Source organism: Myotis nattereri, assembly GCF_964212035.1.
Source record: "Myotis nattereri genome assembly, chromosome: 4".
Taxonomy (NCBI): domain Eukaryota; kingdom Metazoa; phylum Chordata; class Mammalia; order Chiroptera; family Vespertilionidae; genus Myotis; species Myotis nattereri.
This window is the reverse complement of record NC_138079.1, coordinates 99,867,143-99,892,135: the sequence shown is the minus strand read 5'-3', so window position 1 is coordinate 99,892,135 and position 24,993 is coordinate 99,867,143. Positions and strand designations below refer to the sequence as shown.

General features: G+C 41.1%; 1 protein-coding gene and 1 pseudogene across 3 annotated transcripts in view; both read right to left on the bottom strand.

The window, feature by feature from the left end:
* CREBBP (CREB binding lysine acetyltransferase) overlaps positions 1-24,993 on the bottom strand; it is a gene marked incomplete at its 5' end in the record, with an annotated part of 167,738 nt that overhangs the window by 129,465 nt on the left and 13,280 nt on the right. For both annotated transcript variants that reach the window (XM_081089219.1, XM_081089220.1), the window contains one exon: positions 12,840-13,549. In XM_081089219.1, coding sequence (XP_080945345.1) covers positions 12,840-13,549 — 710 coding nt within the window. The remainder of the gene's footprint in view (positions 1-12,839; positions 13,550-24,993) is intronic.
* Positions 15,523-16,130, bottom strand: LOC308518083 (large ribosomal subunit protein eL18-like; annotated as a pseudogene). The gene has a single exon. The product of its transcript is annotated as a large ribosomal subunit protein eL18-like (transcript).

Here is a 24,993-nt window from a genome sequence, read left to right as displayed (position 1 = left end):
GTATCTTGGGACTGTCTTATTTCTGTTGTTCTGTGAGGTTGCTCATTGTGTCCCAAAATTGTTAATGAAAGTATTGTTTTTACTTAAAAAAAATATACAAAATAACTTTATGTACACTATCTCATTTAATCAACACGATTCTATAAGAAAAATATTATTATTATCCCCTTTTAATCTACACAATTCTCAAAGGCAGGCACTACTATCATCCTCATTAAAAAGAGAGAGAAAAAACACACCCAAGACCTAGAATGGTTATGTAATTTTCCCAGGGAAAAGAATTAGTGGAGCCTGGATTTGAACCAAGGTAGCTTACTCCAGAGCCCAAGCTCTGTTTTTTTTTTTTGATGTTTTTTTTTATTGCTTAAAGTATTACAAAGGGTATTACATATGTGTCCATTTTATCCCCCCGCCCTAGACAGTCCCCCAGCCTCCCCTATCCCCCAGTGTCTTATGTCCATTGGTTATGCTTATATGCATGCATACAACCCAAGCTCTGTTTTTAAGCACTTAAATGTACTGCATCTGGGGAAGGCAGTCTCTGCTGCTACTACTACTACTATTACTACTACTGACAATACCCAGTTATATATTATCTCATTATATCATATAATTTCACTAACTAAAATTTTTTTTTAATGAAACAAATTCATGGATAATTATCATGTGAAGTTAGGTGCACCCTGAATCACATATTCTAAAGGACAACTATGATCAACTTCCATTAAAGTCACAGTAATGAGCTAGTTAGTACAAGACTGCTTAATATTTCTACCAAAAACCTGTGCCTACAGAAGCTATATAAATCTCACAGCACACTGTAGTAATTCAAAGCTTTCAGTCTTTTCATTCTATAGACAAACCCATTTATTTCCATTGTGACCTTTTTCAAAGTCCAAATTAAGATTTACTTAATATAACATTCCCTTGTTTTCTTTGCATTCGTTTAAGGATCAGAAGAGATGATATTACATGAAAAAGAGAAAAGCATTAGACAAATGTACAGTATTATTTATCTTTGTTATTAAATACTAGAGGCTCGGTGCACAAAAATTTGTGCACTCGGGGGGGGGGGGGAGGGGGGGTCCCTCAGCCCGGCCTGTGCCCTCTCGCAGTCTGGGACCCCTCGGGAGATAACGACCTGCTGGCTTAGGCCTGCTCCCAGGTGGCAGAGGGCAGGCCCAATCCCTAGGTGCAGCCCCTGGTCAGGCTCAGAGCAGGGCCGATTGGGGAGTTGGGGCACCGCCCCATCATGCACAGAGCAGGGCAGATTGGGAGGTTGTGATGCCACCCTCAGTCACACTCAGGGTAGGGCCAATTGGGGGGTTGGGGCACTGTCCCCTGTCACACTCAAGGCAGGGTCGATGGGGGGGGTTGCGGCGCCACCCCCTGTCACGCACAGAGCAGGGCCAATCAGGGGGTTGGGACACCGCCCTCTATCACCCACAGAGCAGGGCCGATCAGGGGGTTGGGGCGCCGCCACTCTCACACTCAGGGCAGGGCCGATGGGGAGGTTATGGCTCTACCCCATCACACACAGAGCAGGGCCCGTGGGGGGGGGGGCGGTTGGGGAGCTCCCCCCTGTCAGGCACAGAGCAGGGCTGCTCAGGGGGTTGGGGCCCCGCCCCCTGTCACACACAGAGCCGCAGGGCGATCAGGGGGTTTGGGCGCTGCCCCCTGTCATGCTGATCCCGGTGCCGAGAGGCATATTACCCTTTTACTATATAGGGTAGAGGCCTGGTGCATGGGTGGGGCCGGCTGGTTTGCCCTGAAGGGTGTCCTGGATCAGGGTGGGGGTCCCCACTGGGGTGCCTGGCCAGTCTGGGTGAGGGGCTGAGGGCTGTTTTCAGGCTGGGAGTGACTGAAGTTCCCAACCACTCCTTTTTTTCTTTTTTTATTCTGGGCTAGCTTTACCTTGAGGCTTGGCTCCAGCTCTTAGGCCTCCGCGGCTGAAAGTAGGTTTCTGGCCTTTGCTTACAATGTTTCGAATCTGCTGGATGAAGTCCAGCGGTATTTGTTACAATGTTTCTCAAACTGCCCGCTCAGAGGCCTGCAGCCGCAGGCAGGGAAGCAGGCAGGGAACGTCCTCCAACGATCCTCCTCCTCCGTCACTGAGGCAAGCAAGCCTCATGTTAGTTTCAAGCTGCCTGGCTGCCGGCCGCCATCTTGGCTGACAGTTATTTTGCATATCTCGCTGATTAGCCAATGAAAAGGGTAGCGGTCGTACGCCAATTACCATGTTTCTCTTTTATTAGTGTAGATAAAAATGTCCAATTATCATTCCAAAATAGAGAAAGTAGATGAGTCATGCATTCTTTTAATGACTGATGGTACATGGCTCTACTAATTCTTTACTGACTATATTCTGGCTAATCCATTCTGTCAGCATACAGGTTTACAGAGACTAGTCTATGACCAGCACAACTAGGGTCACCAGGTAGCTGGCAAGAAATACAAATTCTCAGGCCATAGCCCAAATCCGCTGAATCAACAACTCTGAGGAGGGGCCCAGAATTCTGAGTTAACAAGCCTGCAGTGATTCTTCTGGACACTCAAATCTGAGAGCTACTGCTTTAACCTATCTGACTACAGTGTTAGTTGACTGGGTCCAGAGTGTCTGGATCTAAATCAAAACCTTAAAATACACACACATTTACCCGTTAGGGAGAGCTCCAAGCAAAAATAAGCTCTCTGTTTTCTGACCACTTTCTAAAACAGAAAGTTTCAAAAACCTTATCACAAAATAAGCACTAATCTAACCCCCTGTAAAGAAGGCTTACTGTACAAACTATTTTAGTCCCTTGTCATATTTTTATTTGTAAGAAAGGACTAAAAGCATTTCTAAGGCTTCAAAAGCACATTTTTATCAACCTTAGAAAGATTCTGAACTCTTTGGCCAGATATCACACATCATCTTCAATTTACCAGCTTTTGGCTTCCCTCTTCCACCTTCTCTGTGAGGAGTAACACTTCTCAACACCTGTACCCAGGAGAATAATGTGATTGTTTGTATGGCTAGTAAATCCCACTTAAATGTATCTTTTTTGCTTTTCTTCTGCCCAGCTGGTGTAGCTCAGTGACTGAGTGTCGACCTATGAATCAGGAGATCACGATTCAATTCCCGGTCATGACACATGCCCGGGTTGCAGGTTTGGTCTCCAGTGTGAGGTATGCAGGAGGCAGCCGATCAGTGATTCTCTCTCATTATCGATGTTTCTCTCTCTCGCTCACTCTCCCTTCCTCCCTGAAATTAATTTTAAAAATAAAAATAATATATATGTGTGGGTTATTTTCAATAGAATATGTTACCACAAAGTATATAACATATCAGATTTTGCTACTGCTGAAATAGAGAAATAATTTTGTTTTCTATTTTAAGAGTCACACAAAATTAGGAATGAGCAAGAGGAAATAATCAAATATCCAGAAAGTCTGAAAGAGACCCTTAGCCAAACTGTGAGAGAGCCAATCCTGGTTGTGCCACCTACTGGCTGTGTGATCATGGGAAGGTTATTTAACTTTCCTCCATTCTGTGTGCTTCCATTTCTTAACCTGCCACATAGGAATAGTAGTACATAGTAACCACTTTATATTTTTAATGAGTAAAAGAGTTAAATATTTTCAGCTTTTCTCTAAAAGTAAATTTAGACTTTTTTAAAAGAAAAATATATTGACCCAAAAGACATAAAGTTCAAAAGGTCAATATTTACAGAAAATAGCAAGAGTATTATTGTCAAAGATCTTAAGTTACTTCCTAGGAAAAAAAGCTTCAAGCCCATATAGTTGTACAGGTGAAGTCTCTCAATTCTTCAAGGAAAAGATCACTGAAATGCAAAAACATTCCAGAGCACAGATGTGACAGGCTTCCAAACTCTTTGATCAAGTTAACATAACACTGATATCAAAACCAGACAACACACAGAAAAGCACTATGGATCAACCTCATTATTGGTTATTGAGAAGCAAAGCTTCTAAATGAAAGACAAGCAAATAAAACTCAGCACTACACTAAACTTTCAATTTCACAAGCACAGAGATGATTCAATTTGATGCTAGGAAACCTATTGTGATAATCTATCACATATATAAAAGATAGGAGAAAAATCACAGGGTAATCACCACAGATATCAGCAAAAGGGAATTTGATAAAATTCATCTTATAAATGAATAGATTATTCCCCAATTTTAAATGACTGCAAACCAAACCTCATATTGTCTATAATAATAAAAGCGTAATATGCGAATTAGACTGGAAAGCTGAACGACCTTCCAGATGTCATTCCAGATGTCCTTCCAGACGACCTTCCAGATGAAGCTGCAGCGGTGGGGGCCAAGGCAGAGGTGGTTAGGGGTGATCAGGCAGGCGAGCAGTTAGGGGCGATTAGGCAGGCAGGCAAGCCAGTGGTTAGGGGAGATCAAGCAGGCAGGTGAGCAGTTAGAGGCGATCAGGCAGACAGGCAGAGTGTTGCTTTATGGGCACCAGGTCTGCGGCGCTATTTCTCTGTGCTCATCATGGCAGCTCCTGCGTTGAGCGTCTCCCCCCTGGTGGTCAGTGTGCGTCATAGTGACTGGTCGGACGGTCAGACACTTAGCATAATAGCCTTTTATATATACAGATAGTAAGTTAGGTGATGAAATAGAAAAATTCATTCCCAATAGCAATAATAAATTCATTACTACATCTAGGAATAATCTTAATAAGAAAGGTGAATTGCCTATATAAAGAAAACTATACTATACTTCTCAGCAACTTAAGAGACTCCATGAAAAGACAACTTGCATGTATACAATAAGATAACTCAGGAAGCTACAAAATTGCTAAAATGTCAAATTTCACTGTAAGTGATTTATAAAGTTTAATACACTCCTATGAATTTTATTTGTTTGTTTTAAAGGATTTGAAAAACAGTCCTCAAGTTTATCTGAAACAGTAAGTTCTCAGCCGTGGCTGCCATGAGAAACTAATCATGAAGAACTACAAACTATATTAATGTTCATGCCATAACCCAGAGATTCTAACTTAGTTGGTTTGCAGTGGATTCGGCCATCACATTTTTTTTTTTTAATCCTCACACAAGGATATTTTTCCATTGATTTTTAGGGAGAGTGGAAGGGAGGAGAAGAGACACAGAGAGAGAAACATCAATGTGAGAGAGACACATCGACTGATTGCCTCCCGCATGTGCCAGGGCCAGGGATTAAGCCTGGAACCAAGGTCCGTGCTCTTGACCAGAATTGAACCTGGACCCTTCAGTCTGCAGGCCGATGCTCTATCCACTGGACCTAACTGATTAGGGCTCAGGCATCATAATTTTTTTTAAAATATATTTTTATTGATTGAGAAAGAGAGAGATAGAAACATAAATGAGAGAGAACCATTGATCGGGCTGCCTCCTATATGGCCCACACTGGGGATCGAGCCTGCAACCTGGGCATGTGTCCTAAATGAGAATTGAACCTGACCTCCAGGTTCATAGGTCGACGCTCAACCTCTGAGCTATGCCGGCCAGGCTCAGGCATTACATTTTGATGTGCAAGTAATTCTGATGTGTAGACAGGGTTAAGACCCATACATCTGGAAGAGTATTTTAGAGGAATGGTAAATAAAATACTGAATATTTGAAAAAGAATAAAAGGCAACTAGCTCCATTATATATTAAACTCATTATACAGGTAGGATGATAACCTTTTAGCACAGAATAAGCAAAGAGCAATGAAACCAAAAGTCCAAAATTAGGCCCAAACCTTCCATATGTGAAAACTAAATAAAATATACCAAAATAGTGTGTCATATTAGTGGGAGAAAAGCTGGATTAGCAATACCTAAATAAATGGTACTGGGATAACTAACAATTGGAAAAAAATTATACAGCTAGATCTTTGTAACTCACTGAAACCAAAATAAATTCTGAGTTAAAGATCCAAGGTATGAGGGGAAAAATACACAAAAATAGTTCATAATCTTTAAACATGACATAAAACTTAGAAGCCATAAAGGAAAAAAATAGATAAGCCTATTTCTATAAAAACAAGAAACAGCTATAGTCAAACCTCGGTTCTCGAAAGTCTCCCATCTGGAACAATTCAGTTCTCCATCAAGTTCACAGAAAAAATGGCTCAGCAGTCTACCAAAACTTGTTTTTGACCTGACAACCCTTTCATTGCTGATACCTCAGCATGACAAAAAGCATCACTCAGGCAACAAAAAAGGAGAGAATGCTTTTGTTGTTGGCTAAATCAATGATTAGCACAATTTTAAAACATAAAGAGGCCATCAAGTGTGCTAATGTGGCTAAGGGTGTGAAAGAAACAATAATCACAGGCAACTGAAGAGGTAGAAAAACTGTTGTTGATTGGATAAACAAAAAGCAGTTAGATGGCGACATATTTCAGAGGCAGTGATGTGAAAAAGCATCCATGCAGCATACTGGCCTCCTGAAAGACACCTCTGAAAGGAGCGCTAATAGTGATTCATTTAAGGCTAGTAGTGGGGTGATTCGATATAAATTTAAGAAGTATTTGTTTATAGATTAAACACTACTGTTTTATAAGAAAGGTTAAAATAGGGAATCATTTGGGGGTCTGGAACGGGTTAATTCAATTTACATTATTTGTAATAGAAAAAAATTATTTGACTTTCAAACAAATCACTTCTTGAACAGTCTTCTACAATGAATTAAGTTTGAGAACCAAGGTTTCACTGTATTTGGTAAAAAGCACATCTATCATAAGAACTATCCCATTGTAAAGCTGTGTGGCCAATATTCCTAGCAAAACGACTTGAGCAAATAAAAAAAGGAGGGAGAATTTGCATTTATTAAAAGGCTTAAACCTTTACCATACAAAGAATATTAAGACTCTAAACCAGTGATGGCGAACCTTTTGAGCTTGGCGTGTCAGCATTTTGAAAAACCCTAACTTAACTCTGGGTTAACTCTGGTGCCGTGTCAGATACAGAAATTTTTTGATATTTGCAACCATAGTATAACAAAGATTTATATTTTTGATATTTATTTTATATATTTAAATGTCACTTAACAAAGAAAAATCAACCAAAAAAATGAGTTCGCGTGTCACCTCTGACACGTGTGTCATAGGTTCGCCATCACTGCTGTCTAAACCAACAACAAAAAATGGGAAATAATGTATCAGAAAAACAAAGAATGTGATCAATAGCAAAATACAAATGCCCATGAACTTATGAAGAGACATTTTATTTGAGACAATTTGCCTAAGAGAATGGCAAATCAGTAAAGAATGATATCACTGTTGGTGAGAACTGGGGGGACAGGGACTCATTTGCTGCTGGTGAAAGTGTAATATGCGCAATGTTTTTGGAGAGTGTTTGGCAATACCTATGATTTTTTTAAATGTCAATATCCTTTAATCCAGAAATTTTACTCCCAAGAACTTATCCAGCAGAAATAGTCACTCAGATGTACAAAGATGTAAATACAAATCAAAACTGTCAAAACAGAGAAACACTGGAAATAAACCTAAGTGTCCAGCCAATAGGACACTAGTCCTACAAATGATGATATACCCAAATCAGAAACTACTACTGCATCACATCTACTAAAAAGGACTGAGAGGTCTATCTAATGTGGAATAACTTCCATTTTACATTGTTAAATGGTAGGAAGGAGGTGCATACACATACACAGAGAGAGGAGGGAAGGAGGTAGAGATAGGTTATTATACACTACTCTTTATGTTTAAGAGCAATATCTACACATTCACCTCACTATGAACAGACCACTTCTTGAAGGATAGATAAGAAATAGCAGTTGTGTTTGGTGAAAGAATTTGAGAGAACCAAAAATCAAGAATTAAGAGAGATTAACTTTTCACCAGGCCAGCATGGCTCAGTGGTTAAGCGTCGACCTATGAATCAGGAGGTCATGGGTTCAATTCCCAGTCAGGACACATGCCTGGGTTGAAGACTCGATCCTCAATAAGAGAGATTAACTTATCAGTTCCTACTCTTAAATGCTATTGGGGGGAGAGGGGAGTGTTTGTTATTAAACCATGTGTATGATTACTTTCTAAAAACAAAACTTTTAACAAAGTCTTCGTTAACTGCACTTTTCAGAATCTACCCCATAATGTATGTGGATATGCCTAAACAAGGATATATTCATTGCAACATTTTCTGAATGAATTAAGTAAAAAACAGTACAAATGTTCACCACAGAGGAGTAGATAAACAAATTACGTTGCATCATATAATGAAACCTGAAACCAGAGGCCCGGTGCACAATACGTGCACGGGTGGGGTCTCTTGGCCTGGCTGGCAATTGGGGCTGATTGGGGCCGATCGGGGCCTGGGAGGGGCCGTGGGAGGGCTCCAGGGCACGTCTAGTCCTCTCGCTCAGTCCTGATTGGCCAGACCCCAGCAGCAAGCTAACCTACCAGTCTGAGCGTCTGCCCCTGGTGGTCAGTGAGCATCATAGCGACTGGTCAAGTGGTCAAACAGTCAACTGATCAGTTGGACACCTAGCATATTACACTTTTATTATATAGAATACTTTTCTATCAGTAGGAGAAAAATTTTGTGTGCACTGACATATGGATATATGAATATATGTTATATGTATGCTGTTAGGTAAAACGGCAAGGTGCTTATATAGTTTGGTTCCATTTGGTATTTTAAAAGATGTGTGTTAATAAATATACATAGATGTAGTTATTAATTTACTAGAGGCCTGGTACACAAAAATTCGTGCACTGGGGGGGAGGGGCACGGGGTCCCTCAGCCCAGCCTGCCACCTCACAGTCCGGGAGCCCTCAGGGGATGTCCTACTGACAGCTTAGGCCCGCTCCCCATCTGGCCTCCCTCTGTGGGAGGTGGCCAGGCCCATCAGGGGAAGGCGCCACCCCCATCACCCCGCTGCTGCTGCCACTGCCCGCCACTGCAGCTGCCGGCCCTCCTCAGGCAGCTCTCCTCAGCCCTCGCAGCTGCTACAGCTTTGTCCGGAAGGACATCTGGAAGACATCCGGTCTATCCAGTCTAATTAGCATATTACCCTTTTATTAGTATAGATAGAAAACATGCATTTCCTGTGTAATAATCTTAAAACAAAATTATCTTTGAAAAAAGTTTCTTTTCCCCATATGCATTTTAAAATCTTAGTTGGCTCTACTATTATTATATTACTAGAGGCCCGGTGCACAAAAATTTGTGCACTGGGGGGGAGGGGGGTCCCTCAGCCCAGCCTGTGCCCTCTCGCAGTCTGGGACCCCTCGGGAGATAACAACCTGCTGGCTTAGGCCTGCTCCTGGGTGGCAGAGGGCAGGCCTAATCCCCAGGTGCAGCCCCTGGCCGGGCTCAGAGCAGGGTCGATTGGGGAGTTGGGGCGCTGCCCCCTGTCATGCACAGAGCAGGGCGGATTGGGAGGTTGCGATGCCACCCTCAGTCATGCTCAGGGTAGGGCCGATTGGTGGGTTGGGACACCGCCCCCTGTCACACTCAAGGCAGGGTCGATGGGGAGGTTGCGGCGCCACCCCGTCACACACAGAGCAGGGCCCATCAGGGGGTTGGGGAGCTCCCCCCTGTCACGCACAGAGCAGGGCCCATCAGGGGGTTGAGGAGCTCCCCCCTGTCACACACAGAGTAGGGCCGATAGGGGAGTTGGGGCACCGCCCCGTCACCCACAGAGCAGGGCCGATCAGGGGGTTGGGGCACCGCCACTCTCACATTCAGGGCAGGGCCAATGGGGAGGTTATGGCTCTACCCCAGCCGTGGGCAAACTACGGCCCGCGGGCAAGATCTGGCCTGCTTGAAATGAATAAAACTATTGAAATAAAAGACTGTACCCTTTTATGTAATGATGTTTACTTTGAATTTATATTAGTTCACACAAACACTCCATCCATGCTTTTGTTCCGGCCCTCCGGTCCAGTTTAAGAACCCATTGTGGCCCTTGAGTCAAAAAGTTTGCCCACCCCTGGTTTAGCTTCTATATTTGTTACAATGTTTCAAACTGCAAGCTCAGAGGCCGGCAAGGCAGGCGGGGAACGTTGCAGTCCTCCGTCACTGAAGCAAGCAAGCCTCATGTTCAGTTTAAGCTGCCTGGCTGCCGGCGGCCATCTTGGCTGGCAGTTAATTTGCATATCGCCCTGATTAGCCAATGGGAAGGGTAGCGGTCGTACGCTAATTACCATGTTTCTCTTTTATTAGATAGGATAGAGCAGTGGTTCTCAACCTTCCTAATGCCGCGACCCTTTAATACAGTTCCTCATGTTGTGGTGACCCCAATTTCATTGTTACAAATTGAACATAATTAAAGCATAGTGATTAATCACAAAAGCAATATGTAATTATATATGTGTTTTCTAATGGTCTTAGGCAACCCTTGAAAGGGTCATTCAACCCCCAAAGGGGTCGCGACCCACAGGTTGAAAACTGCTGTTATAGAGAATAGTTTAAAATGAACTTGTCTCTTGTTCTTACTATTTGCCCACCACTATTAATTCTTTTGTCCCATGACAATCTTTCAAAAATGACAGTCCCTGCCCTTTCTTCACCATAGGCCTCTTTGGGATACCTACAGGCAATAGAGAGGACTACCCTCACAACACTAATGTAACTTACTTTCCACATAGTGAACACTTACAAAGTATTTTTGAAAGAAAGGTCACTCTGTACAAAGGAAAGAATCCCAAAACAGAATGAAAAACCTGGGTAAACAGGGACATTAAGTGGCAAAAATGAAATCACAAAGCCCAGACTGCAGGAAACTCCCCAGAACAAGCAAAACCATCAGATTCTTCAACAAATAAAATGTAAGGCTCTTAGAGATTAATAGATTCTTAGTAGTCCTATCAATTGACTGAAATATGGGTTATTCAATTTTCAAAAATAATCTGAAAAATATTATGACAAAGGAGACCACTGGAAATGTGAATATTTAGTGGACATTTGACATCTCGAAGAAACTATTCATGCATTTACAAGTGAGAATGGCACTTATGTTTGGGTATGCCAAGTCTAACTTTTAGGAATAAATATTGTCAATGGCTAAGTATGGTCAGAGGCCCAAAACTGTTAACTTTTAGGAATACATATTGTCAATGGCTAAGTATGGTCAGAGGCCCAAAACTGTTTTCATGAAATACTAAGACATTTTTTGTTTTTTTCACCTTCATTCTCTCATAAGAACAGAGTTGTTTTCCAGAGGTTCTGTGACATGTGATGTCACCGTGCTTGATGGCTAATGGAATATATACTTGTGTTTTAAAAGTCTGTTTTTAGTATCCAGTGTGGCAAATATTGACAGATATAATCCACATTTTAAAGAAATTTCCTTAAGGCCCTCAATAATTTTTAAGATTATTCAGGAATCCAAGACCAAAAAGAATGAGAAGTCCTGCACTATGCTACTATGACTACTTTTGTATATGATTTAAATTCTCCAAAATAAAAAGCTTTTTTTAACTGGGTAGTATGGATTGTAATGATGAGTGGATTAAGAAGGAACAAACATCAATCTATCCAAGAATCCCAAACCCATCAGAAATCCCTTCTCAGCCCAACTCTAAAAGGCACGTGCATACACAGACCCCTCTTCAAATGCCAGGAATAACTAAAGTTTAAGTTCACATTATCTTTTGCTAATTTTCAAGAGATAACTGCAATTTCGATGTTGGGAATTACTTCACGTTTGTTTCTTAAGTTTAAAAAAAAAAATTCTGCTCCTTACCTAAGATAGTCACAGGACTTCATATCCGTCACCTGATGCTCAAAATCAACCTTGTGGGGAAATTGCGTTCTATTCTAATTTCTCCCTTTTCCTTATATGGGATTAATCAAATCCAAAGAACAGCCCAAACCATTTTTCTATTCTGGAATTTGCTGTACCAAATATTGCTTGAAGTAGATGCCCTGGTGGCTGTAGTTCAGAAGCCTTTGTCTCAGAGCTCCTACGGGCATTTGTTCCTTCACTGGGGTTTAGCTGGCATTCTTCTTCCCTTGTGAACTTCAATCTTTTCCAGGTCTCTCATATCTATCTGGGCATTTGCCTCCCCTATTATCCAAGTTTGGTTCCTACTCTACACATCAGTTGTAAGGCTGGCAGCTACAAACCCCAGCCTAGGCCTTTCCTTACAGCAGAGCTCTCAACCTTGCCCAGGCCTTGAAATAACATAGAGACCTCTTAAAGCCTGGAGTGCTGGGCCCACCCTCTTTTTCTGAGTCAGCAGCTATATACTTCAAACTAGCTCCCAGATGATATTGATGGGGAGCCCACTTTGAGAACTAGAACTTTGAATTTCCTCTGGTACCCAAGAGACTGCACTGCCCCCCTGGCTCTGGTACTTCTTCCCTGTTAACCATGGCAAGTAGCTGACCAGCTTGGAACACAACTTTTTTGTTGGTACAATAGACACAGTGACAATAGACACTTTATCAGGTGGTTGTAAAAAGGAAAGGGTAAATAGAGGAAAAACTCGGCTAGCTGGGTAAAACAGCCTTTATCAGATTCACTGATACAAACGGATTCTCAGCAGAAGTTGCCTCTTTCAACCATGTGGTCCTATTTCCACACATTTTCTTTAGAGGTTGAAAACTGGCAATCAGTTCGAACACATTCCCTATGTTTTAAAATGCCTGATGTGCATGCTATTCAACTTTTTATTCCTTTAAGAATTCCCCCTTTAAAAACATGGAGCAGAGATCTTTATCCTGGAAAGACTCCAGATACCAAATCTGTTTCTTCCAAGTAGGCGGGGCCAGAAGAAAGCCTGAAGGAGACTTTCCACATGGCGCCATCTTACCAGGTTACTTGGAGGGGGCAGACACCAATTACTAGGAAGCATTCAAAGCACTGATGCTCACTTACCTTGGTCATGCCTCCTGCCTGTGCTGTGTTCAGTCCCGCGTGACTGGGAATTTGTGGCGAAACCTGTGTTAACGTCTCAGCCAGAACGCTGCTTGTGGGCCCCTGCATGGTTGGAGCAGGGTAGGGTATTCCAGCTCCCCTTCCTCTGCCAGCAGTCCCCAGAGATCCATTCATGACTTGCGCCTGCCCCTGCTGGGCCTGGTTCAATAAACTATGGCCAGAGTTACTATTGAGGAGGCCTGGGTGGGTCTGGTTAAAGTTAGCATTCATGCAGATCCCAGGTCCTGTTTGCGGCGTGGCAGGGCTGCTGGTTACCAGTCCCACTTGTTTTTGTGCTTGCGGATTCAGTGGTTGGGAAGCAGGGGGAGTGGGCCCAGAGGTGCTGGCTGCCTGCTTGGGCAGGCTGGGGGCTGAAGAATCTCCCTGGTTCAGAGGGCTCTTGCCCATAGTACCCAGATTGGCCATGTTCGCATTGTTCGGCTGCCCTTGAGCCTGGCCACCAAGGCCTTGCTGCACAGGGCTGCTGGCGCTCACATTTCCTATTCCTGGGTTGATACTAGAGCCGCTGCCTCCGCGCAGAAGCTCCGACAGTTGTTTATGTTTGGAAGCAGCATCTGGAACAAGGTTCCCACTGTTTAAAAGGCCTAATTCTCCATTGGGGATCAGCTCATCAGGAAGATCATTTTCCAAGTCAAACAATGGTCCAAAATCTAGAAATTAAACAGAAATGAAAGTGAGAAACTAAGTAACCATAATAGCTCTCCAACTGTCATATGCTACTATGAGCTTAACCTAAAGAGGCATATGTAACACACAACACCAGCATGTCTTAAGAGTAATGTCAAAATGATTTGAAAGTTAATTTGGAAAAATAAAACATGAAAATTTTTTTCAAGTTCTGAAAAAGATAAAGTTAAACAGAGATGATAATAGAGTTAGCCCTATTAGATTTGATCATATTTTCAAACAAAATTAAATCATGTGTTATGGGGACAAACACATAAACAAATTAGAGGAAAACAATGGAGAGTTAAAAAAAACTGAATTATAAGGTAAAAATGCTTTTAAGACTGTATTGTGTAAAAAGCAATTAGGCATTAGATTAGATAAACAGCAATTTGGGAAAATTAAAGTAAAGCCTAACCTAAATATGTAAAGTAATTACATATTTAAAAGGTAAGTTATATATTTAAAAAACTAGCCTTAACAGAACATGAGAGTCCTCAAAATGTTGAAGCTATAGAAAATAATAAATACATATATAGAAACCAAAAATAATTTAAGAAAATAAAACAGGAGCTTACTATTTGTATCATATGAAAGGGGTTAATGTCAATCATACATTAATATGAGAGGCACCCTGACTCCCAAATGCACAAAGGACAAAAGCAGGTATCACAAAGAAAGATTTAAACAGTAAAAAAAAATTAGATCATCCTTCCTGGTAAATTGAACATAAGGAGTGAAAGCAACTCCTTTTTTCTGGCCCTTTCTCAAAGTAACATTTCTCTAACATGTGGTCTATATATGTCATCTCGAGTCCCTCACTGACCATGCATTCTTCAACCCACAACCTGGCTATGCATGCATGTGCAAGGACAAGATATGTAGAAATATGTTCATCATAGTATTAACATCAAAAAAGGGGTACCAATATCCAGAGATAGTTTAAGCTGATGGCTACAGACCAGACTGCCTGCATCTGAACTCCAGCTCTGCTGCTAGCTCCCGCTAAGCACCTGTGTGACCGCACGTGAGTTACTTAGACTTTCTGAGCCTCAGTTTTCTTCCCTGGAAGCTGGGGTAACAAATGGCCATCATACCCCAATAGAAATGCTGTGAGGACTAAATGAATAAATGTATAAGTGCTCAGTAAGTATTAGCTTTTGTTATTACTATTGTCCAATAGTAAGTTTAATAAATTGCTATAAAATATGAAAAACATTATACATTAGAATAATTAGAAAGACTATATAATGTAGAAAAATGTTTATATGGTGTATAAAAACATACCAATGGAAACTGTATGCAAAATGACACCTAGAATAAGATTAGAACTAAAGTATGTGCATCTGGGCAGTGGCTGGAGAGTAATATGCCAGAAATAAAGAGTTGTCCTGATAAAGGGGTCAAGGGGATGAGTGCATGTGGCTTTTTTTTTTTTTTAACTTAGCAGCCACTCCTCTTCCCACCATTCACTTATAGAAATTTTTTTTCTCAATGGTGACAGACCCTGGAGGCTGCTTACACAACAACCTCTTTTGGCTAGCTCCTCTGAGGTTCTTCTCAGGAAGGGCAACACCTTTTAGCCACAGGAGGGAGAGCCACTGGAGAAGCCAAACACCACAATCATCTCCTTGCAGGTGACACAATCCTGGCTAAGGGAATTAAAGGCAAGTTGGCCAAGACAATTCTGGAAAAGGCTTTCCTTTCTAATAAGGAATGCTCAGAAAGAGATTCCCCTATCACTAGACTTCATTACGGAACTGTGGCAACTCTCTTCAACCAGGAGCAGAGACACCATTCACACACTAAGGATGGATGCAGCAAAAAAAAAATGCAAACACCTGGGTTCATAAAGCCACCTCTGAGCTGAATTATCTAACCCTGGAACTTTCCTATCTTCATGCCCTCCTTCCCCCAGCATCCAGAATCTTTTTAATAACAAGGTAGGATCTGGGGTTCATTTTCTGTGCCCATGGCTAGCCCGTCAGCCTTTTGCGTGTTCAAACTTCCGGCCCTTGCATTGTACGTAGGGTTTGGTGTGGCTGTGAGGGATTCCTGGGGCCTTGCCAAAATGCCTGTACACTCTGAGGCCCTTGCAAGAACCAGAAGGAAGACAAGACCACATCCCTTGGGAGGAGTCCAGGGCCAGCTGGTCAAAGGTGAGGATCTTGCCCCCAGCCTTGAGGAAGTGATTCTAGGAGCAGCTGCTCACTCGAAGTGCATACGCCTCCAGTCTGGACACCTCCTGAACACACACATCATAGGTTTTAGTCCCTACATCCACTGTGGTTTTGCCCTCCTGGCCAGGAAGCTTCAAATTCCGGACCATCTGGGAAAGAGACAGAGGAGTCCGGTTGGTACAACTCATGAACACCCTCTTCAGCACCACTTGAAGGTGGAGTTGGTTTGAAACTGGCCAGAAACCTGTATAGCTTGACCAACAGCCTGAGGTAGATGTCTTGGCTCTTGGGTTCCTCGCACTGAACCTTTCGGTCTTTGTTGTGGTAGATGTTGACTCCCATGATGGTGCCTTCTACCCTACCAGGTCAGGAAAGAGCCACACTTCTTGTTACGTGAGAAAATACATTTCCTATCATTTAAGTCGTTCTAGCTGGAGTTTAATATTACCTCGCAGCTGAAGGCATCTTGATTATCTCCATCATGTCTACGGATGTAACTCAAACTCCTCTGTAAGATGTACAAGGTCATCAGAACATGGCCATGTCTCAGCCCTTCCAGCCATAACACAATGAGCTCTCACATGCATGAGCAATCTTTCTTCTAAATGCGCTCCTCACTAGAAAACCTCACCCCCAAACCCTCACTAGGATTAGTCTAAGTGACTATGAAGACATTTTTTAGGCTACCCCTGCAAAACTGGCCAGGCGTCTCTTTTCAGGCTCTACAGTTCTCTGTACATACATGCCTAGTAAACCATCTCTACCACACATGTATTTCTTCCTGCCTGGCTGTAAGGAATTAGACCTGGATAGAGTGTACACACACACACACACACACACTGTTTCTTCAGAACCCGTGAGAGTAAGCTGCAGACAGTATGATCCTTTCCTCCAAAGTACTTGCTTCTGCATCTCCTCAGAACACCCTTTTACATAAACATAGTACATTTATCAACTTCAGGAAATTTAACATTGATATAGTACTTAATGTATTTATCGCCCTTACTCAGATTTGGCCAGTTATCCCAATAATGCCCTTCATCACATTTACTTTCCTAATCCAAGACCCAATTCAGGATCCCAGTGCACTTAGTTATCATGTCTTTTTCTTCTCTTTTCATATAGAAAGGTTTCTCAGACTAAAGACAGAGTACAAGACAGCTATTTATAGAATGTCCCTCAATTTGGGGTTGATTCCTCATGGTTACAGGACAACAGGAGTTGATCCTGGAGACAGCAGACAGCTCTGAGAAAGAACCACTAACTAGGCCTTGCTGCTGGTCATTACCCTGCTTCTGTGTCTCAACATGATTTTGTGGCTTCCATTTCATAGCTTTTATGCTATTGTGTTGTCCTGAATCTGGAGATTCACAAGTGTCTCCAGATACAAAAAGCACATGACATAAGTAAAAACAAGCCTCCAACATAACTAACATTTTTGTTTATTGCCTTCCAGGTTTTGCCCACACACGCACACATTTTTACTTAGTACTCTTCAAAAAAAAAAAAAATTTTTTTTTAATGCAATGCTCCATCTAAGAACATGAAAATGAAACTTCATCTAAACCAGAAAGCAGGAGCCATTATAACAAAGATTGGGTTTTCTTCCTGTTTTCAAGGAGGAGATGAACAGCTGGTGCCTAAAGTTCCCCTGACTGGCTCTTCCAAGTACCCTGAAGCGGTGTTCCTAGGAAAGAGTGTCCAGGCCAGGACAGCAGCAGGTACACCCAAGAGAAGAGTTAGTAAACATGGCAGTGTCAGCATCAGGCACCCTAGTCCAGCGTAGAAATCGGAAAAAGAACACTTGGAATTAGAACACATGAGTTTAAATCCTGGTCGAATCAATTACCCCCGGGTCCTTGGACAAATTACTTAATCTCGAGTCTTAATTCCCTCATCTGTAAAACAGGGACAACAGTATCCCAGGGTTACACAATGAATGCTGGACTGAACACTTTGTGTCAGATACAGGTTAGCTTATTCTATCTTGCACAAAAACTTTAAAATGTCTTACCTTTAAAAATTCACTCTTCAACCTTCTCACTCTCAAATTTACATTTGTGTGTGTGTGTGGTTTATTCCAATTCTAGTCCAAATGTACATACAACTTTTGCAGTTGTAGCAGGGCTCATGTTTTCGTTTAGTTTTGTTTTTTTTATTGGCCTGCCACATTTTGTCTACCTTGACTTCTTTTTCTCACTCTGTTTCAATACAGACACATCTCACAACTGTTTGGGTACAGGAAGATTGACTAATTCTACTCATGTCCTCACCTACCAGTCCAAGCATATATGAACATGTATACAACCAAATATATAAGGTGTGGCTTTTAGAAAGACAAGACAGGTTGTGTAGGGTTTGTGGAAGGCATATCCATACCCATACCATTACCCTGCTTTTCACCATTATACTGTCACCATTTTTCCCTGTTCTCTACTTCAAAACACTGACAAAGGAGACTGAAGAAGGAAAGTCAGGATATTACAACATAACACAGCTATGCTTTCTACATACTAGTGTCCCAACACCCAGGTTGGGTAAAAGCAATCTGAATCATGGGAAATTCCTGTGATTCAAGATTGAGCACTACCATTTCCAATCCTAGGTAAATTCCTTTCTCCCTGCCAAGTCACCAGGGGGCCTAGGAGACCAGGAGAGAGCAAAGCTGAGGCTGAACAAGATTCGTGGGCACCCTGCTTTCTAGGGGTTGTTCACTCTTAGCAGGAGACTGTCATACAGCAAACAGCAAAAAAGTCTGTCATACTTTCATAGCTGGGGGCAAGAATTTTCTCTTTTGGGGCTTCCCAGCTGCCAACCCCAGAATTGGTTCCTTTCATTAAGCTGATTTGAGAGAAACCAAGTTATTAGCTTTCCAGTCTCACACTCACACAAGACTGGGGCAACCACAATAGTAGCTTAGGAAGGAGAAAGTCACAACCAAACTGGGCCTGCTTTGGGAAACAGGAGGTCTTCATCACACATGATCACAAGGTGTATTTCACTTCTAGGCTGGACCCAGAAACTTTGTTCCAGGTAACCATTACTTCTGAACACTGAAAGACAAATGGTATTCCACACATGTTCTAAATCCATTCTTATACATCATCATCATAAATCAGTATTTCACCTTAAGTAAGGAGTGAACGGCTGCTCTCAAGTACTCTGGAAAACAGCTTTTGAGAATCAATCTGTCCAAACAATAACATTTGATAATAGTTTTGTTTGAAAAAATTTTCAAATGTGTCAGCTAAACAAATCATCCACAAAACATATCTTTCTTCAGGTTTCTAACATCTCTTCTGTCATAACACCATGCATTTTTTTTCTTTGAATTGCATTTGGAGCCCCAAGTTCTCTTTATTGATAGAACTGATTTTTTCTGTCAAAGTATGTACAGACCAGTTTATCACACCTTCTATTAGCCAGAAGCATGAATTCTTCTGTACTCTATAGACATAGTGAGTGAGTCTTAAAATCATACGATCAACTTCCTGTTATAAATGATGAGGCTGTAAGCACCAAGAAAGCAGGGATCCTAACTACCCATTGCTTAGCCTAAAATGCCTGGCATATATTAGGCCCACAACAAACATCCATATGCTGAATGAGTGAATGAATTACAGAGAAGAGTGCCAGAGTTACAAAGGATACACACTATCAACTTTAACAAGTTACTTGTCTAGTCAAACACATAAAGTGATAATGTTAATATTTATTACTACTTAAGACAGAAACAAAGAAAACAAACTTCAATAATGAATTATCTTGAAATGTTACATTGTTCTACTTTTTACTTTATACCTGCTTTATCCTCTTAGAGACCAGTCAGGTCTATTTCACTCTTCAACTACACCTCAATATCAGTGAATCTCTATCCCATGGTTGATTAAATGGCATAATGTAGAATGAGAAATGGTAGTGTGAGAAATAAAACTATTCATGAGTTCAGATGCTGCTTTTTTAAAAAAATACATTTTGCTGATTTTTTACAGAGAGGAAGGGAGAGAGATAGTTAGAAACATCGATGAGAGAAAAACATGGATCAGCTGCCTCCTGCACATCTCCTACTGGGGATGTGCCCGCAACCAAGGTACATGCCCTTGACCGGAATCGAACCTAGGACCTTTCAGTCCGCAGGCCGACACTCTATCCACTGAGCCAAATCGGTTTCGGCCAGATGCTGTTTTATGTTCATGTTTCTCTATTTCCAAGCATGAAAACTCCCCTCCCAAGGACCTCTTATTTCTCTCTGCAGTCCTTATTCCCTGTGTGTGTTTGTTTTTTAAAAAGGTCTGCTTTCTAGCCGAAACCGGTTTGGCTCAGTGGGTAGAGCGTCGGCTTGCGGACTGAAAGGTCCCAGGTTCGATTCCGGTCAAGGGCATGTACCTGGGTTGCGGGCACATCCCCCAGTGGGAGATGTGCAGGAGGCAGCTGATTGATGTTCCTCTCTCATCGATGTTTCTAACTCTCTATCTCTCTCCCTTCCTCTCTGTGAAAAATCAATAAAATATATTTAAAAAAAAAAAAAAAGGTCTGCTTTCTTGAAATTTTTTTTCATAATTTCTTTAGTCTTTCTTCAGCATTGCTTGTACTTACTACTCAAAATGCTTCTCTTAAATCTTTCAAAAACTAAGCACTTTTATTCATCCACCTAAAGAGCTTTACAAAAAGAATTTTTAATTCCTAAGTCAAAACTAGATACAAAAAATTGATCCAACAAGGGCAATATATCCCAGAAAGGCTCACATCTAAAGATGAGGAACCCACTGAATGGTAGACACTTTTTCAGGGTTATTATTCTTAGATGACTCAAAAAACATTCTGGACCTTCACAGTGTATGTATTAATACAGTACCAGTCAGACACTGACAATACAGGAAGTATAGTCTGGGGTAGTGAGAAAAGTACCCAACTAGTTTTGATTCAGCTCTGTCTCTGTCACTTATTACTACTACTACCTTCCTATGTGTGCATCCTCAGCTCTAAAATGGAAACACTAGTGCCTGCTTCTAGAATCACTGTTGAAAGAATTAAATCATACAATGTGTATACAACCCTTAGCCTGGCATGCAGTGATGACTCAATAAATATTAGGCATTATTACCACTGTCATAGCCCCATCTTCCAAGGTTACACATCATGAATCTAGCAACCCATGCCTGGTACAGGGTTCATGCTCAATGACTGTTTTTTCTCTATGGTAAAGCCCTAATAATCTGTAACAATTATAGAATAAAACCTCTGAAAATTCTTGGAGATTGTGCAACTAAATAATGAAACAATTCTCCAACAACTGAAAATGAAAATACAAATAATGAAAAGTAAAAGAAAAAAAAGGCACGGTTTTATTAGCATTTATGCCATTACAATTTTTATCTAGGCATTTAAACAAGTTCCCAAGACACCTAAACTTTTCAATAACTATTAGAAAATAATAAAATCTTCTGTAATTCAGGCTTCTTTTGTGCCAGATACACCACACCCTAATTAGTACAGGATAATAAGGTTTTACTTCATTCTGAACAGTGAGTTTATAGTGAGTAAAAAGCCTTGCCCTTTCTCAAAATCACTATCAGCTCAAGAGCCAAAGTGGGCTAGGCTGGGCAACCTGCTGCCTCCCAGGCCTTCATACAGTGGGAGTAAATGTATTTCATGGTTATTCTGCATCAGGTATCTAGAAATTTTGTTCACTAAATATTTGCTATTTATCTTCCAATTAAAGAACACAAGACAGTTCTGATCGAAAGTTCTTTGTCACACTGGACCCTAAAATTAGCAGAGTCCTGGAATTGCAGCCAGACTCCTATCTTCATTTGAGGCACCTAAGAAGTTTTCAGAAAAGGGCTATTCCTAGACAGCAAGGACAATTTTACATTTCCTAAATGTGGTTTGTGTGCTGCCTCCCTCAACCCTGAAAAGTGGAGAAAAGGCTTCAAGAGACAAAGGTGGAACAAGAGGCGCTGCCACAGCATTAAACCACCAACAGACTGACCATAAATCACCCAGCAGCCCCTAAACAGTAACCAGATGTTCTGGAGCAGAGGAAGCACAAAGGGGTTCACTATCCTCCACCAAAATGGTTGAGAGAGGCCCGGATAAGATACTGTAATCAGCTGCTTATCCACCCTGCAATCCAATTAGAGGTCCTGGATGAGGAATGTGGGGGCTGAGCTAGGATCCAACCTCTGCAGAAGCAAACCCCACCACAGGTGCTGGGGTACCTCCGGTAAGTATAAGTAAGCAGATGCCCAGACTAGGTCTTACGGCCTAAATGCTGGGATCTATAGCTGGCAGATAGCAACACCAAGTCAGGAGAAGGGGAAAGATCATATTCTGGACTTAGAGGTATCAGTGTACAACATATGGAAACAGGTGGACTATACAAGAACCTATAACAGGAAATGAATGTATTAAGTCCAAAAAGTAAACCCACATCCAAACAATGGAACATTATTCAGCACTAAAAAGAAATGAGCTACCAGGCCATGAAAAAACATTGAGGAAACTTAAATACACACCACTAAGTGAAAGAAGCCAATCTGAAAAGACTGTGTACTATATGATTCTAACTATATGACATTCTGGAAAAGGCAAAACTATGAAGACAGTAAAAAGATCAGTGATTACCAGGAGTTAGGGAGTGTGGGGGATGAACTGGTGGAGCACAGGGGATTTTTAAGGCAGTGAAAATACTCTGTATCAGCGGTCGCCAACCTTTCAACCTCACGGACCACCGGTTGGCGACCACTGCTCTGTATGATACCATAATGTTCATTATACATCTATTCAAACACACAGAATGCATACTACCAAAAATGAACCCTAATGCAAACTAAGGATTTGAATAGTAAGTGTTTAAATGAGCTTAAAAGGCAAGAAAATAAAAAGTATTTTAAGGACTTTTCAAAAGTACTATTTTTTCCCTAAAGGAATGTGACAATCTACATTTTGTGCCCAATGTAGTAGTAAAATAAATGTTGCTCACATCAGAAAAGTTGACATTATTTCAAAACACTCAAAGAAACATTAGTTGGGACACATATGTAATACCCTTTGTAATACTTTAAGCAATAAATAAAAAAATAAAATAAAATAAAATATTTTCCCCCAAGATGCCCTAACCAGTGTGGCTCAGTGGATAGAGCGTCGGCCTACGGACTGAAGGGTCCCAGGTTCGATTCCGGTCAAGGGCATGTACCTTGGTTGCGGGCACATCCCCAGTAGGGAGTGTGCAGGAGGCAGCTGATTAATGTTTCTCTCTCATCGATATTTCTGACTCTCTATCCCTCTCCCTTCCTCTCTGTAAAAAATTAATAAAATATATCTTAAAAAAAAAAAAAGAAACATTAGTTGGCTGTCAGGTCTTGTAGCTTCCAGCACATCAATGAAGAAACCTCTAATAAAAGGATTCTGTTAAAATCAGAGCTTGTGCAAAGAAGTGATGACTGGACATCACAATCACATTTTCAAATCTTTGAACAGCACCTCCAAGTTAATTTACACTTTTTTCAAACCATTCTTGCTAAAGGTTTTGCAACAGGAACTAACCAAAACTCCACGTCTCACAATTAAACAGATTCTTCTAACCACAAATACTAAAGATGTTTTGCTTTGGATTTGATTTACTTTTTAAATAGCTTTTCATGACAAAATTATGTTTATAGGTGTTTTTTAAGGCATTTGGAATATAAAGTGGAAAATAGAGAGCCCTCCCAAACCATCCCCAGTTCCTTACCCCTAAGAAAAACAATTTCTAGAGATTTACTTCTGGAAATCTATGCACACACTAGTAAATATCCTTTTACCCCTAAAAAATCTAATTATCATTTTTGTTCTCCATCTCTTTTATGTAATGATCTAATAAATTTATCTTCTCTCTTAAATGCCCATCACTCTCCCTCCTCCACATCTGCAATAGCAGAGGACTCAGCTACTCCTCTTCTGAAGGACTTTTGGTCACTTTAATAATGTTTTGCAATCTCTAAATTAATTAACTAAATTAATGAAAAGGCCTGGCATTAATATGAATATCCATAGTAGTCCTACCAAGCAAGAAACTGATTTCCACTTTATCTGCTTGATATAGAAGTTACAGATAGTTCTACATTACCTACTAAGGTGGATAATAAAAACTACAGGTTTTAAGAATCTTTTCCAGAAACTGGGAAAATAAACACAACTTTGGTATGAACAAACTGGTTGCATGATGTGCAACATGACGACAGTAACAAAACTTCTAATATTCTTTGAGATGGCATGGAATTAAATTTTTTAAAACCTCAATTCTTCCTACATATACAGAATATTGAAAACACTAAAATAACTTTGTTATTTAAGTACAGCACCAAACATTTTACCATTAAAAAGTGTTTTTAGAATGAAGACTGCTCTATGAATATTAGTATATCCAACAGCTCTGAGAGTCTATCAGTCCAAAATGTACTTATAGTGGAACAACAAGTATAATGTGTCACTATGGGAAGAAAGTACAGAGAGCATGTACTTATATATGCATAGCATGTCTCTAGAATAATGCACACTGGTTACCTGTGGGGAATAAAACTGGGTGACTCCGGAAACAGACAGGAGAGGGAGGCTTTCCAGCAAACATTCTTTTGTGCTTTTTGGAATTTTGAACCCTATGAATATATTACCCACTTTAAAAAAAATTTTTAAACAACTTTCATGGTTTTTTCCCTCCTACAACGGGGTGTGGGAGGAGAGAGAGAATTTTGGGAGGAGAGAGAGAATTTTCAACTCTCCTTGCAGATAGGAACTTGGATGGAAACACACACCTTGGAAAAGCTTATCCAGACTTCTCCAAATACCCTGGAAGCGATTGGTTTCTAAAGTTTTGTATTGTTTTTAAAGCCCTAAAGAATGGCCTGGACTCCCTGGTCTGACACTTGGAGGCTCTCGACTCTGCTTGCCTTCAGATGCCTGACTTCCCACATAATTCATCCTGCAAGAGCTCCAATGTCCTTTCTGCTAAGAAGCTGCCCTGACCATCCTACCTGACGCATCCAGCTTCTTCCTGCCACAACTCTGATCTCAGTTTGCAAGTAGACAGGCGTTGGTGGGACTGCTGGATTGCCTGCCTACACCACTATGCTCCGAGTTCCAAGAGGACAGAGCCACCACTGTTATCACCACGGCCTAGCAATGTCCAACATAAGAAACATATAATTAATTTGAATTTTATAAGTATTTAAATATTTGCTGAATAAAAGAATGAGATGGTAGAACTG